Source organism: Lepidochelys kempii, chromosome 11 (assembly GCF_965140265.1).
Source record: "Lepidochelys kempii isolate rLepKem1 chromosome 11, rLepKem1.hap2, whole genome shotgun sequence".
NCBI classification, from domain to species: domain Eukaryota; kingdom Metazoa; phylum Chordata; order Testudines; family Cheloniidae; genus Lepidochelys; species Lepidochelys kempii.
Window position 1 is genome coordinate 18,465,230 of NC_133266.1, and position 17,175 is coordinate 18,482,404.

A 17,175-nucleotide genomic window follows, 5' to 3' on the forward strand; every position below is an offset into this window, starting at 1 on the left:
TTACCTCTTTTACTGATTGTTGTTTATATTCTGTGTATTTCAAACTGAGTATGGCCTCATACCATTCACTCTAGGAGTGAGGCAAATATTATTATCTGCATTTTACAAATAAAGCAACTGAGAGCTTCACATGCACAAGGTCATTTCTGGCAGAATTGGCACTGGAACCCAGATCTTGAATATAAATGACCCATGGGCCAAGTATGTGTTGCTTTTAGTGACAGCTCCACACAGTGGATAACACTCATTTCTACAGCTCCAGCAATAGAGGTCTGTGGTGGAGATGTAAAGGTTTTTGGTTCAAACGCTGCTGCAGAGCCATGTGGGTCATATGAAGGAATTTGTTTTCCCAGTTCATTTAAACAAGTGGTTTATTTAATTAACAGAGTAGAAAACTTTCCCTCCTTATGAGACTTGCAACAGAACCCAGGTGTTCCACATTTCAGTTGCTTCTGAAACACAAGGCTGGTTTGAAGATTGATAGGTTTTTATGAAAAGGTCCATTAAACTAAAGATGTCTCCCTCCCAAAACCAGCAGAGAGTTGGAATGGAACAGTGACAGCAATGCCCCAAATGACAACTGAAAATAAGTTTACCAATATATTGCTTTTTGGACTCCCAACATCTTTGGATACCAGTGGGAGTTTTCTTAATTTGTTTTGTTCAGAAAGTGATCTGACATCACATATATGCAGGGGTGAAAGTAACATTTATCTCTTACCGGTACAAGGGTGGCCAACTTTTCCCCCCCACCCCACCGGAAGGGGCTGGGCCTCGGGCGGAAGGGGCAGGGCTGGGGGGGGGAGGAGTCAGCATCCCCCAGCCAGCCCATTTGCGCTGCCTGGCCTGTGCCGCCCAGAGCTCCAGCAGTGATTTAAAGGGCCCAGGGCTCCGGCCACTGCTGCTACCCTTTTAAATTGCCAGCCCTGAGGCAGCTGCTCCTTTTGCCCCACCCCCGGCAGCGGCCAGGTGTGGGGGCAAAAGGGGCAAGGTCCTTTGCCGCTGCAGTGCTTTAACATCGCTGCCCCTTTTGCGCCCCCCGTCAGTGGCCCTGCCGCTAGGGACCTGGCAGGGCCGCCGATGTGGGGCGCAAAAGGAGCAGCAATGTTAAAGCGCTGCTGTGGCAGCGCTTTAAAGTCAGTTTTACTGGCGGCCACTTTTTACTGGTACGCCGTACCAGCCCGTACCACCTTAATTTCACCCCTGCATATATGGCACCAGTTGCTTAGTTTTCTGAAACTTGGGAGAAAACAATATTATGTTTGCAGGTTGAAATGATGCACTGTCATAATTTTTACTGACATTTAGAATGTTTACCAAGGGTCAATGGTGGATTCTTCAACACTTCAATTTTTAAATCAATATTGGATGTTTTTCTAAAAGATATGATTTTATGCAGGAATTATTTTGGGAAGCCTGTGTTATACTAGGTCAGACTAGATGATCACAATGGTCCCTTCTAGTTCTGGAATCTAGGAATGTTCTGCCAATACAAACATTTTTATTATCCTTTTGAACATTTTAAAGAATACCCTTGACTACAACTTTGATCCAATACTTACTGGTGGACAGGAGCTGTTATTATTTTATTTAACTGAAAGATTGGTAAGTTATTGTAAACCATTTACAAACCAAACCACAGCCATACATAAAAATTTAATTATATATATTCCCAAAATGATTGAAAAATTGAATAGAAAATATTTTTCTTCTAATTTTCACCAAGGAAGATGGCTTAGTCACGTAAGTAAATACAATTTCAAGTCCAACTAGGGACATTCATTTTTCACCCTGGAAGAGTTTGGTGCTGGACTGTGGTAGTGGTGGTTCCTGATCATAGTTGAGGTTTTTGGTAAAACAATTCTCAAAGAGAACATGCTAGCATATAAAACTGTTACTAACCTTCTGTAACTGTTGTTCTTCGAGATGTGTTGCTCACGTCGATTCCACGTCAGGTGTGCGCACGCCGCATGCATCATTGACGGAGACTTTTTTCCCAGCAGTATCTGTAGGACCGGCTCTATTGCCCACTGGAGGCTCGCGCTTATGCACCAGTATAAGGACCGCTGCCGGTCCTGCGCCCTCTCAGTTCCTTCTTACTGTCAACTCTGGCCATGGGAGGGAGGGCAGGTCATGGAATGGACATGAGCAAGACATCTCGAAGAACAACAATTATGGAGGGTTAGTAACTGTTTCTTCTTCTTTAAGTGCTTGCTCATGTCCATTCCATGTCAGGTGACTCACACGCAGTGCCCTCAGAGGTGGGCTAGGAGTTTACAGGTGAGTGGATTGTAACACAGCTCTGCCAAAATTGGCATCATCCCTGGCTTGCTGGGTGATGGCATAATGGGCCACAAACATGTGGACCGAGGACCACATTGCACCTCTGCAAATGTCCTGAATCAGGACCTGTGCCAGGAAGTCTGCAGAAGATGTCTGTGCCCTTGTCAAATGGGCCTTTACCGTTGGGGGAGGCTAGCCTGCGCCCCCCCCTCACCTTGTCCCTCCCCCCTGCAGCCCAGGGTGCACACCCCCCCTCTCCATGGCCCCCAGTCCCTCATGCACCCCAGTCCCAGAGCACCGTGCGGAAGAGGGCCTGCACCTCCTGGACGAGAAGTTGCTCGTGAGAAGGACTCTGAAGAGGGACAGGGAAGGGGTGTGTGGTGGAGGAATGGAAATAAACTGGAGGATATACCCCAGGATGATGGTGCTGAGCACCCAGAGGTCTGATGTTACTGCTGCCCAAGTGGGGAGATAGGAGGAAAGGCGATCTAAAAATAAAGGGTGAGGGGGTTTCCAGATCTAGAAGGGAGACTGGTAGTCCATCCCTCTGAGCGCCTTCAAAAGGCCTGCTCAGCGCATTGCTAGTACTCTGCTGGGAGGAAGAAGAGGCTGGTAGGCTCTGGCAGTGCCTGTAACCTCTCCCTTTGCGCTAGTTGGTCTTGTGTCTGGCTGGACCTGAGAAATGGGGCTGCTGAGGCCTAAAACGTCTGCAAGAAGCTGCCGATGTATAAAGGCCCAGGGATCTTAATGTGGCTCTGGAGTCTTTAACTCCATGCAGCTTCATGTCCGTTTGGTCTGAGAATGGCGAGGACCCTTCGAATGGAAAGTCCCGCACTAATTGCTGGACCTCTGGTGACAGCCCTGATGATGGCAACCATGAGCCCCTCCTCATGGCGACTGCCGACGCCATCGACCTGGATGTCAAGTCCGCCGCATCCAGGGCGGACTGGAGGGAGGTCCTTGCCATGGTCTTTCCCTCTTCCGCAATGGTCCCGAACTCCTGCTGCACTTCTTGGGGCAGTGACCGTTTGGAGACCCAAACGACGAAGTTGTATCGCCCTAGAAGCAGTTGTTGGTTTACGATATGCAGCTGGAGGCTTGCAGTAGAATAAACTTTTCTACTGAATAGGTCCAAGCGTTTGTGATGGGTTCCCCCTGGGGTGCCACCGGGAAACCCTCCCCGTTCAGTCTTTGTTCCTCAGATGTTTCCAGGAGTCTTCTTGTGTGGGGAGTGAAGATCTGGGAGCAGGTCTGCAGCTTGTCACAGGAGCACAGTGAGAGAGGGAGCCCAGGATGGTGTGTCAGAGGGCTCAGTGGTACTCCAGTTCCAGGTGGCACCCTGTGGGGAACCCATCACATAGTTTTGCCTCCTTGTTTTTTGAGGTAGCACTGGCCTGGGCCCTGCCTATCCCACTCATTGGCAGCAGCAACCAACAGGGAACCAGGAGGGGGGTGGGAGTATATATAATCGTAGCCCTTTGCAGGCACGTAATACTTCTTCTCTGCCCTCTTGGAAGTTGAGGGCAAAGAAGTGGGGGTCTGCCAGAGTGCCTTTACCACCTTGAGCACCTCCTGGTGCATGGGAAGAGCTACCTTGCAGCTGCAGCTGTCAAAATATCAAAAATGGGGTCCTCCACCTGCAGGCCCAGATTGGAGGCGATTTTCTTAAGAAGCTCCTGGTGGTGTTTGAGATCACTGGGGGGGTAACAGGGTTAGCAGGCCCCATGAGTGCCTCATCAGGGAAAGACGAGGAGGAAGCCACCGGAGGGGAGGAGCTGGGTCCTTGATCTGTCCTGGGGCCCCTTCAATTGGGGGTACGATGGGGATCTCGGTGCTGTGGTCCGAATCCAAAGCCAGTTTTGGCATGGGCTGAGGCGGGGCCAGTGCTCCTTTCAGAGGTCATTACTGAAGGGGAGTGCAAAAAGTGACCCAGTACCACTGGTAACCCCCACGGCTTCCAGTACTGCCAATGGACTGGCCATTGACCCAGGGTCTATGGGCCCATGGATGGAACGGCACCAACATCTGTCTGGTAAGCCGGATGGTGGTGCCTCTTCAGAGGCAGCGCTGATTCCTCTTTGGAGCCCAATGAAGATTCTTCATAGGATGACCCAGGCAGTGCTGTTGCACCCTCTAGTCAACTCTGATGGGGGTCCGGAGAGCAAGGCCTCAGTACTGGGGAATGACTGCGAGGACTTGACGATCGGTGCAGATATTCCAATGACTGGTGCCAGCATTCTGGCAACTGGTGCCAGGACTCACGTGAGTGGCGCTGCGGTTCAGTAGACCAACACCGGGCCTCTGGGGACTGGTGCCATGGTGCCAGAGAACGATGTCAGGTATCTGGTGACCAACACCTGGGATTCGGTGATCAGCGCCTAGGCTGAGGCGACCAGTGTCTAGGTGATGGAGACTGGGGCTGGCAAGCTGGGGATGGGCATGTCGATGCCCAAGACCTGGCCAAAGACAGAGACTGGTGATGGGCTGGGGACCACCGAGGGGGTCCCAACTTGGGTTTCCCTCTTGAGACAACGGCCTTAGGTGGTTCCCCCGCCACAGGCTGGCGATCCCTTGGCCTGGGCAGGATTGAAAGGGCCATTATGTCTTTGGCAGCCTGAAAGCGTTTGGATGTGGACAGTGCCCTCATGTGCTCCGTGCCTCTGCTCGTGCCCAGCATACTCGGGGGATCCCTCAGCGGGCTGGGTACCACGGGTTCTGTAAGTTCCCCAGCCGTACACCTTTGAGGGGATGGTGACATGGGTCACATCTTCCCCCCCAGGCTTCTCTGCTCTTCTTGAGGCATAGGGGAGCGCCCTCTGTTGGCATGCTTCCTGTGCCGCTTTGCCTGTACTGGAGAGGTTGAGCGGTACCGGAAGGGACCCGATGCTGGAGGAGCACTGCACACAGAGGTGGAGGTTCTCAGTGCTGAGTCCGATCTGCCTGGCTTGGAGGCTGATCTCAGCCTGGCTTCCATAAGCAGGGCTTTCAGTTTGATGTCCCTGTCATTTTGCGTGTGGGGTCTGAAACTCCTGCAGATCCGACACTTGTCTTTTACATGAGTTTCCCCCAAGACTTTAAACAGCTGGAGTAAGGATCAGTCACAGGCATAGGCTTTGTGCAAGTTGCACAAGGCTTGAACCTCGGGGACAGGGGCAGGTCCCGTCCCAGGAACAAAGTCCCTTATGGGGACTAACAACTAACTCTAAAAAACTACTTAAACAACTAAAAACTATCAACTACATACAACGAGAGTTCAGAAAAACACCGGGAGAAGTCTTGTTGAAGGAAGAGCAAGAGCATTCCAGCAACCGTCATGGGTACTAAGAAGGGACTGAGAGGGCGCAGAGCCGACAGCGCCCCTTATATTGGTGCATATGTGCAGGCCTCCAAGGGGCACTAGAGCCGGCCCTACAGATACCGGTAGGAGAAAACTCTCTGACAACGGTGCACACGGCGTGCACACATCTGACATGGAATGGACATGAGCAAGCACTCGAAGAAGAATCAAAAGTTATCTGATAGTACTTTAACAGAAAACATCTGTTATTATGTTGCACACTATTGTCTTCTAGATTAAACACCATTTTCAAGAGCCTATATATATCACCATATATCAAATCCCCTTGATTTTAATTTTGGATAAGGCCCTGTAAGAGCACTTTCACAAGATGACAATGATTATCTCTTTCTTCAGCTCATTTTAGCAAGAATTGGAAAGGCAAGATTTTTACAACCAAGAAAGGAAAAAGTCTACCACCCTAATAACTAAGTGTTCTGAAACTCCTATTTTACAGCAAAGAACCCTCATAAACCACTAACATTTGTACCTCAATAGATAACCCAATTTATCAGCCTTCTAAAATATATCCATTGAGAAAACATTTGTAAGCTAGGAGAAAAATTATCTTGTCTAGAGAACTATTATTAATTGGCGGAAAAGAACTAGAAGATAAATTGCCTAATTTTTGTACATCTCAGTTAATAAAAAAGAAAGCTTTGGTATGAAATAAGAAAATTAAAATATAAATGCATATGTGTTGTAAACCTTTCATTATTACAAAGTAAAATGTTGCCCTACAATAAGCATACTGGTATGTGAAACCTGTAGAGATTGAGTGCATTGTAATGTTTACCTTTGTATAGAGGTGAATTCTATCAGTATTCCTACTTGCACAGAAGTTCAGCACATCATACACTGGAAAAGTATCTGAATTATCAACACATCCTATAAAAAATAATAAAAGTTTTTTTTTTTTAATCTAATCTTCATTACTTGGAACAAAGATGGAAAATGAGCATACCTGCCACAGAAAAAGGTTAACTAGATCTAAAAGTCATAAGATAAGAGCCTCACATTGCTCTTTCAATGCATATTAGGCTTTGCTTCGCTTCTAAAATGGTGTCTTTGGGAGAAGCTAAAAAAAAGTATTTGATATTTCGTTTGGAACTTAGAATTAAAACTTAGGGTTCTAACAACTTAAGCAATATCATTCTAATAAACTTTTCTCTAATGATGTTTCTAATGGTATAATATACACAAGTTACTACCTCTGTTTTGTACCAGTTCTGTCTGTTCTAGCATGTGACATCCTTCTAATATTGTATTTTTCATCCTTAGGTTGTAAGGTCTTGGGTGCAGGGACAGTATTTTTGTATGTGTTTGTATCAGACCTACCCCAAGAGGGCCTCAATTCTGACTGGAGCATCTGAATACTATTCTTATATAAATAATATTTCATTACAAGTCTGTATTTAAAGTATCACAGCAACACATCATACCTCTATCCTTACCTAATTCAAACCAGTCCAAGATGAAAGTCTGTACACTCCAAGTAGTTCAGGAAAGACAGCAGTAGGGTTGGTGAAAATCCATACCTTAACTGCTCGCTATAGGGCTTGGGACTGGAACCCAGAGTAGAGGGTAGGCCTGGGCTTTCTTGCCATCCACTACAGAATGGCATTGCTGGGGGCAGTGAACAAGACGACTACCTGATTCACTGTGGCAGTGACACGGTCAGGGCAGTGGATGAGAGGATTGTCTGACGCTGCTTGTGCACAGAGACTTGGAAAAACTCCCCCTGGAAGCAGAAAATCACAGGGTGACCTGGCCAGAGGGCCAAGTCAGGAAGCAACCATAGTATGACTCTGTGAGCAGGACAGCTGCACGGTGGAAGACCAGAAACGGGACTCTGAACCAGGCACAGTTAATCCCCAGAGTCGCCAGAAAGCAATGCCACCCAGTGGTGAGTAAAACACCCTGTGATAGTGTGCTTACAAGAAGGTGTTATTGTTGTTACATGAAGACTTGGAAGCATCTTTTACTTAAGTTTAAAAAAGTTAGACACATTCTGGTGTTGCTTAAGAAACTGAATGAGAATGAATAAAGATATGCATAATTTGTATATTTTATAGTGACAAAAATTGTATCCATAAGAATGAACACGAATATCAGGCATTCTACATATCACAGAGATTCTGTAACTAATTGCTGCCTAGGATAACAGCTCAATATGACCAGAGAAACCTGTACTAGCAGGCCAACGGACAACAAGGATGCGCACTGCAAAGTTCACTGCAGCCTGCCGCCCACAAATGAAGCAACAAAGTAGAAGAAACCTATTGGAATGATGGGCAGGAGAAAATTAAAGAAAAAAGGAGGGAAATTAAAAGGACCTTTGTATTTTTACCCCATGTGTTTCTCATTAAACATTAAAATGTATCTACGTTGTGTACAGTATCATTAAACATTAAAATGTATCTACGTTGTGTACAGTATAACCACAGACGAGTATCTGCAGCCACAAAATTCAATAAAATGACTGTATATGGAACAACAACCTGCTAACTGGCAGCTGCTCATAGGGCATATTTGTCACACAACCCAAAAGCAAACTGTGAACATTACTATGTATATCTGTGGTTCTGCCACAGTTGGATGAAAATGTTGGGTTCAGCCCACCTGACAATTCAACTGGCTGTCCTATGGTGAAACACAGAAGCCCAGTTGTCATTCTGCATGTGCGGCTTTTCTGTGTTTCAAATATGTGGTTTCCAAATGAATCTGCATCCCAGTGTTTATGTTTAATGCAATTCTGCAGAACTGCTATGATAAATTGGCTCTACTAGGAACTCTATTTTTCTTTACCTTCTTGAGGCTTTTGCTCACATTCTTCAGATCCATTTTCAACAGCATTAGCGACTTCTCCCCCAATCTCATCAGATGATTCAGTCGCTGTTTGTACTAAATCCTTTCTCTCATTGTCTGCATTGCATATTGCTATACCTTTGATTTTTCTAGAGTCCTGTGATGCATTTTCTCCTTCACTCAGAGTAGAGGGAGGATCATTCATTTGATTTGTATTCTGTTTATCTATAGTTAAAGAAATAGGAAAGTGATCAATTTTACTTTGCGTCTATAAAAATAATTAAGTAAATAAGATAAATATTAGGCAGTAATATTAATTTATATTTGAAACAAAGTATCCTAAAATGTATTTTGGTTATAAGAATCCAGTAGTTAATTCTGAAAGAACAGCTGTGCCATAAATGAAATGTAATTAATTTTAGACTTGCTGAATAGTAACAGATAGTTTTAAACAATTAAACACCTGAAAACTGTAATGTTTAAGTTTAAACTTCAATTTTAAAAATATTTTAAATTGCATGATGTTGAAAATTACATATTATTCAGCATATTATTCCTAATGTTGAACAATACTAACATTAATACATTTCAATACAATTTTTAAAGTTCTACTTATACAGTATTTATTATTTATCTGAGGAAAATGTACAGACCAATTGCTTCTCTCTCTACCCCACAGCAAACATATTTTATTTTAGAAACTAGAGCTTAATGTCTGTGAAATCAATTAGAACCAATATAATTATATTTGTTTCTATTATTTTTCTTAAGTGAATTTTAGTGCTTATGAGATGAGCCAGGTTGATGACATAGGAAACAAAAGTCCTCTATGGCATAGGTATTGCACAGGCACTGCTTACCGATGTGTATCAGCCAGTGAGTGAAACAGTTCAGAGTCCATGACACAATCTAGCCTTGGTCTCCACTACTGAAACTGTCAACAATGCTACCAACTATGGTGGTGGCTTTTATTTTATAGCTATTTGTCACCCAAGAACTGGAAGAAGTCCACTAACTCAGGTCCCTGAAGCAAATTAATATGATCCTCTCACATCCTAATAGTTAGTATTAAAGAGGTACAAGCAGTATGTTATACATACAAATTACTTTCAAAATACAAAACAGTAGATATTGTGGTGAATAAGGTATGGACATTGTACAATAAGCACAACAGGATCAGTAATTTCCTAAGGGTAATTTTCTGTTTGAAATATGAAGTTTAAAATATGTCCTTTAGTTGATTATGCTATTTCAAAAAGAAAATATACAAGGCTAATAGCTCTTATTATTTGTGTTTAAACAGCTTTTTAAAAAATGCCTACTCATCTTTTCTCCACAAACAATCTAGATGACAGTGATACCAAAATGCATATACCATGGAGACAGATAGTTAGGACTTTATAAAAATCTTTTGGCTATTTTAAAACACAAACTTACTATGGACATTCCAATTTTTATTCTTTGAGGGGAGAAATTTAAATATTTACAAATTTAAAAACTTTTCATGTCTTAAAATGTTAGCTCTTGTGACAATTACATACTTGTTTAACTAAGTAAAGCATTGACACTGCATCATTCGGCCGTGAAAAGATAGGAAAAAAAATCTATAATTTCATTGGCTTGTTGATAATGATAAATCCTCTGAAGGGAAAGAAAGCAGCAGGGCTCTGACTGTAGAGCATGCTTGCTGCCATGGAAACAATTTCTGCTGCTGCTCATTGAATTTACATCCTACTGACTTTAAACAGGTATCCATTTTTGCTAATTAATGTCATATCACAGGAACTTTCTGAAATAAGTTCCTGACCAAAATTAGGAGACAATTTCAAAAATTCCACCTCATGTGACGATTTTATTCTTCATATTTTGTCTGAATTTGTAAATACTTATGTATTTGAGTATAAAAACACTATAATCTTTGAAGAAAAACAAGATAGGAATATGCCTATTCAGTTACAATGTGCAGCATGAGTTACTCACCATCACTACCACGAGGACATTCACAGATTTCACAATAAGGTAATAACGAATTATTAGTGTAAGTGCAAAGACTACAACACCAGACTTTGGCTAAAGGTGATTTTTTCCTTGAATTAGACAGAGAGCCACCAGAAAGACCATGATCAGTTTCTTTGGTACACAAAGTGTTTGTTTTTCCAGGCAAAATTTTTCTTTTTTTCTCACTGGAGCTGCTTTGGGTGGGTGTACTTATAGCTCTTGGTCTTTTAGCTTCAGGCTCACAGCCATTTTCATAACAAATTGCATCCACATCAATTATTTCTCTGGCGTCCAAATGCCTGCTGCCCTCCTCTATGTCCTTTCCCGGTGTGACTTTAGAATCTCCTGAAGTAAAGTTCAGTGATTTATCCCAAGAATCAATTTTGCGTTTTTTCTCAGCAGATGGTTTTGGTGAAAAGAAGGCACGAATGTCATGTTGTTTTTCTTTTTCAAACTAGGAAAGAGAAACAAACTTTATCAAACATACAGATCCAAAATTCCTTCAATAGATATAGTCCACTTGTCTAAAGTTGTAACATTTTTTTCTCAATTACGGGTCTTTTGTACTTTCTAATTTGAGGTATTTTTAAAAATGTTAATTAGTAGATAGAAAATGACAGACATTCTCTTTTAATTATATAAACTCAATTTAAAAGTAATTTAAAGCTATTTCTCAACCAGGAAATTTTTAATATTCCAGTCAAAATTTTAAATCAGCACAAGCATAGAACAAATTTACAGAATTGTTAGCGTGGTACATTTTAAAAATAAATAATGATATACAACAGAATGAGAGAGATTTAATATCACTTTAGAATAATTCTGTATATACATACTGGTTGTTTACAGATGTAGTAAGTTAACACAACTGCAAAACCAGCCAAACTCCCAGTTTCCTTGAGGTTTTGTACTATAGGTCTATCTTTTAGGCCATGTCTAGCACAAGGAAAAAATGCATACTTTTAACACATGTCATGTGTAGACAAGGCAGTTGTAGTTTTAAGAAACGTTAGCAGGTTCCCTGGGGAAATCCTAATATTTTTACATTGTATTTCAACACATTAGTTAATACATGTTAAAACTTTTCCCCTCCTACTGATGACAAGGTCTTAGAGGTAACAGTGTGACTTGTCATAAAGCAGAATAATGTCCTGGGTTTTCTAGGTATTTTGACTTTCATGTCTCCATTTGTAAATGTCAAGTAATTAATTACCATAGGCTAAGTGCTATACGTGTATTAGTAAGGGAGTTTTTGAACCATAATATATTGGCTGGAATGTCTTATTGTAATTTTTTTTCTTTTAACAAAGTAATACTTTAAAAACTCAACCATGATAGTGTAATTACTGGTTTCAGAGTAGCAGCCGTGTTAGTCTGTATCAGCAAAAAGAACAGGAGTACTTGTGGCACCTTAGAGATGAACAAATTTATTTGAGCATAAATAGTGTAACTGAGTGTAATTACTGTGACACTGTATCATATATCCTTCCACAGTGAAAAGCAGTACGAAAAATGTTGGAGAGTAATCAGATTCTTTTCCTCATCTATTTAACCGAACAAGAGAAGTTGTAGCTCTCTGAAGTAAGAGAGGCAGTGTTTATAAAGTCAAAACTGAGAGCCAGGAGACTTGCATTCTAATCCCAACTCTCACTGTGATTCTCTCTGTGAGTTTGGGTAAATCATATATCCTCTCTGTACCTCAGCTTCTCCATTTAGAAAATGGAGATAATCCTTATCTATATTTTGAAACTGTCATGGCTTAAGCTAAATCCATTATTTATTAAATTAATTTGTACAGTCAAGCTGTAAAGAGTTAACATTTGGAAAGAATTAAAAGCTGTTCTCTCTCCTTAAGTATAGCTTCTTTCTAAGCAATGTCATTTTCAAATAGCTTGCTTACTCAGTCAAACAGTTTGGGTTAAAATGTGTACATATTAAAAACTATTTCAATTTTTATACTCCAAGTGAGCACGAATACCTACAGCATACTCAAATTCATTTGAAATGAAATTAATACTCCATCCAGTGAATTATTACATATTGGCAACACTAAGGATGTAAAATGATGAATGAACATTTGAATCAGTGCTGTAATTGCATCAGTTGAAAAGCTCATCTTTTGTTTTACAGAACTATAGGGAATTATTTTAGGTGAAATTCTGGCTCCATGAAATAAATGGCAAAAGTTTCATTGACCCTAATGTCTATTTATCTTAAGAACTCACATGGCCCTTCTTTCTATAGCATCTGAGCACCTCCCAATTATGACTGGCCTTGTGGCTGGGAGGAAGCAGTAGGCATGATAAATCTTGATTTTAGTAAAGCTTTTGATGCAGTCCCATATGAGAGTCTTATAAGCAAAACAGGGAAATGGGGTCTAGATGAAATTACAATAAGGTGGGTGCACAACTGGTTGAAAAATTATACTCAAGAGTAAATTACCAATGGATCACTGTCTAAATGGGAGGGCATATTTAGTGAGGTCAACAAGGGTCAGTCTTGGGTTCGGTACTATTCAATCATGAATAGTAACAGAAAAAGTGGAAATGACAGAAGAGCTAAATGACATTTTTGTTTCAGTTTTCACCAAAAAGATTAGTAGTGATTGGATGTCTAACATAGTGAATGCCAGTGAAAATGAGGTAGGATATGAGGCTAAAATAGGGAAAAAACAAGTTAAAAATTACTTAGACAAGTTCGATGTCTTCAGGGCCTAATGATATACACCCTAGAATACTCAAGGAGCTGACTGAGGAGATATCTGAGCCATTAGTGATTATCTCTGAAAAGTCATGAAAGATGGGAGAGATTCCAGAGGACTGGAAAAGGGAAAATATAGTGCCAATCTATAAAAAGAGAAATAAGGACAACTGGGGAATTACAGACAGGTCAGCTTAACTTCAGTACCTGGAAAGATAATGGGAGCAAATAATTAAACAATCAATTTGCAAACACCTAGAAGATAATAAGGTGCTAAGTAACAATCAGCATGGATTTGTCAAGAACAAATCGTGTCAAACCAACCTAATAGTTTTCTTTGATAGCCTTATAGCCTTGTGGATAGGGAGGAAGCGGCAGAAATGGTATATCTTGACTTTAGTAATGCTTGATACTGTCTTGCATGACCTTCTCATAAACAAACTAAGAAAATACAACCTAGATGGAGCTACTATAAGATGGGTGCATACCTGGCTGGAAACCCATTGCCAGAGAGTACTTATCAGTGGTTCACAGGCAAGCTGGAAGAGCACATCAAGTGGGGTTCCGCAGTTCTGGGTCCGGTTCTGTTCAATATCTTCATCAGTGATTTAGATAATGGCATAGAGAGTATACCTATAAAGTTTGCAGACAATACCAAGCTGGAAGGGGTTGCAAGCAATGTTCCCTCTAATGTTTTACATCCATGTGCGGAATTAATTTTGTTATGTGCACCAATATGGAGGTGATATGTGGCGGGGATGGGGCCAAAGGGTTAGGAGTGTGGGAGGATGCTCAGAGCTGGGGCAGAGAGTTGGGGTGTGGGGGTCTGAGGGCTCTGGCTGGGGGTGTGGGCTCGGGATGAGGGGTTTGGGGTGCAGGCTCTGGGGTGGAGCCAGGGATGAGGGGTTCAGGGCGTGGGAGGGGGCTCAGGGCTGGGGCAGAAGGTTGGGGTGCGGAGGGTGAGGGCTCCGGTGGAGGTTGCGGGCTCTAAGGTGGGGCCAGGGATGAGAGGTTTGGGGTGCAGGTTGCTCCGGGGCTGCGGCAGGGAAGAGAGGTGCCTCTCCAGTACAGGCTCTTCTGGTTGCGTGCCTGCATGGCCCTTGATAACCTGCAGTGTGGCTGCACAGCTTAGAGGGAAATTTAGGTTGCAAGTGCTTTGGAGGATATGATTAAAATTCAAAATGATCTGGAGAAATGATCTGAAGTAAACAGGATGCAATTCAATAAGGACAAATGCAAAGTACTCCACTTAGGAAGGAACCATCACAAATACAATGCACAATGTACAAATACAAAATGGGAAATGAGTGCCTCGGAAGGAGTACTGCAGAAAGGGATCTGGGGATCATAGTGGATCACAAGTTAAACAGTGTAACACTGTTGCCAAAAAAGAAAAAAAAAGCAAACACCATTCTTGGCTGTATTAGCAGAAGTGTTGTAAGCAAGACACAAGAAGTAATTTGTCCGCTGTACTCCATGGTGATTAGGCCTCAACTGGAGTATTGTGTCCAGTTCTGGGTGCCACATTTCAGGAAAGATGTGGACAAATTGGAGAAAGTCCAGAGAAGAGCAACAAAAATGATTAAGGGTCTGGAAAACATGACCTATGAGGGAAGATTGAAAAAACTGTGTTTGTTTCGGAGAAAAGAAGACTGAGAGGGGACATGACAACGGTTTTCAAGTATATATATATACATACACACCGATATAACGTGACCCGATATAACACGAATTCGGATATAATGTGGTAAAGCAGAGCTCTGGGTGGCGGGGCTGCACACTCCGGCATATCAGTGTGTCAGGTTCTGACATGCTGCTCCGAGCGGCGTGTTAAAGGTGCTGGGCCAGGGCTGAGGGGTTGGATAAGGGGCAGAGGGTCTCCAGGGGTGGTCACAGGACAAGGAGCAGGCGGGGTTGGATGGTTCAGAGGGCAAGATGGTCAGGAAAGGGGGTGTGTGGATGGGGTCGGGGCAGTCAGGGGACAGGGAGCGGAGGGGGGGTGTTGGATGGGTCTGGGGGGTTCTGAGGGGTCAGGCCAGGGGGCGGGAAGTGACTATTAATAACGGAAATGCTCGAGGCCAAAGCAAGTTTGATATAATGCGGTTTCACCTATAACGCAGTAAGATTTTTTGGCTCCTGAGGACCATGTAATATAGGGGTAGAGGTGTACATAAAAAAGTTGTTACAAGGAGGAGGGAGAAAAATTGTTCTCCTTAACCTCTCAGGTTAGGACAAGCAATGGGCTTAAATTTGCAGCAAGGGTGGTTTAGGCTGGACATTAGCAAAAACGTCCTCATTGTCAGGGTAGTTAAGCACTGGAATAAACTGCTTAGAGAGGTTGCGGAATCTCCATCATTAGAGATTTTTAAGAGCAGGTTAGACAAATAACTGTCAGGGATGGTCTAAATAATAGTCCTGCCATGAGTGCAGGGGACTGGACTAGATGACCTCTCAAGGTCCCTTCCAGTCCTATGGTTCTATGAATTGGTCTGAAATCAACAAGATGAAATTCAGTAGAGATAAGTGAAAGGTACTACCCTGAGGAAGGAAAAATCAAAGGCATAACTACAAAATCAGGAATAACTAGCTAGTGGTAGTATTGGTTAAAAGGATCTGGGCATTATAGGTGATCACAAATGGAACATGAGTCAACAATGTGATGCAGTTGTGAAAAAGACTTCATGTCATTCTGGGGTGTAGTAATAATGTCGTATGTAAGACATAGGAACTAACTGTCCTGCTCTACGTAGCACAGGTGAGGCCTCACCTAGATTCATAGATACTAAGGTCAGAAGGGACCATTATGATGATCTAGTCCGACGTCCTGTACAGCGCAGGCCACAGAATCTCACCCACCCATTCCTGCGAAAAACCTCTCACTTATGTCTGAGCTATTGAAGTCCTCAAATCGTGGTTTAAAGACTTCAAGGAGCAGAGAATCCTCCCGCAAGTGACCCGTGCCCCATGCTACAGAGGAAGGCGAAAAACCTCCAGGGCCTCTGCCAATCTGCCCTGGAGGAAAATTCCTTCCTGACCCCAAATATGGCGATCAGCTAAACCCTGAGCATATGGGCAAGATTCATCAGCCAGATACCCAGGAAAGAATTTTCTGTAGTAATTCAGATCCCACCCCATCTAACATCCCATCACAGGCCACTGGGCCTATTTACCATGAATATTTAAAGATCAATTAATTACCAAAATCATGTTATCCCATCATACCATCTCCTCCATAAACTTATCGAGTTTAATCTTAAAGCCAGATAGGTCTTTTGCCCCCTGAAGTATTGTGTCCATTTCTGGATGCCACACTTTAGGAAAGATGTGGACACATTGGAGAGTCCAGAGGAAAGCAGCAAAAATGATAAAAGGTTTAGATAACCTGACCTATGAAGAAAGTTTAAAGAAACTGGGCATATTTAGTCTTAAGAAAAGAAGTCAGAGGGGGCATCTGATAACAGTCTTCAAATATGTTAAGAGCTGTTTTATAGAGAACAGTCATCAATTGTTCTCCATGTCCACTCAAGGTAAGGACCAGAAGTAATGGGCTTAATTTGCAGCATGGCAAATTGAGATTAGACATTAGGAAAAGATTTCTATCTATAAGGATAATTAAGTTCTGGAACAGGCTTCCAAGGAAGGTTGTGGAATCCCCGTCATTCGAGGTTTTTAAGAATAGGCCGGACAAACAGCTGTCAAGAATAGTCTAGATTTACCTTGTTCCGCCTCAGTGCAGGGGACTGGATCTGATGATGTGTCAAGGTCCTTTCCAGACCTACATTTCTATGATTCTATCCTCACCATACCTCTGTGATATAAGGAAGTACTAGTATCCCTATTTTACAGATGGGAGATGAGGCAGAGAGAGACTAAATATGTATGGTCATACAGGAAGATTGTGGCAGAACTAGGAACTGAACCCCAGTCTCCCAAGTTCCAGGACAGCATTCTAAACACTGGACAATCCTTCCACTGAAGGGGCCAGCATCACCCCTTGACAGGTGGTAAAAGTAGCTCAATACAAGGTCTCAAGAAATGTACCTCTAAGA

General features: G+C 42.7%; 1 protein-coding gene across 3 annotated transcripts in view; it reads right to left on the reverse strand.

Moving 5' to 3' along the window:
• ZRANB3 (zinc finger RANBP2-type containing 3) overlaps nucleotides 1–17,175 on the reverse strand; it is a 128,456-nt gene that overhangs the window by 20,354 nt on the left and 90,927 nt on the right. For all 3 annotated transcript variants that reach the window (XM_073305335.1, XM_073305334.1, XM_073305336.1), the window contains 3 exons: nucleotides 10,409–10,880; nucleotides 8,429–8,653; nucleotides 6,417–6,508 (listed from right to left, as the gene is read on the reverse strand). In XM_073305335.1, coding sequence (XP_073161436.1) covers nucleotides 6,417–6,508; nucleotides 8,429–8,653; nucleotides 10,409–10,880 — 789 coding nt within the window. The remainder of the gene's footprint in view (nucleotides 1–6,416; nucleotides 6,509–8,428; nucleotides 8,654–10,408; nucleotides 10,881–17,175) is intronic.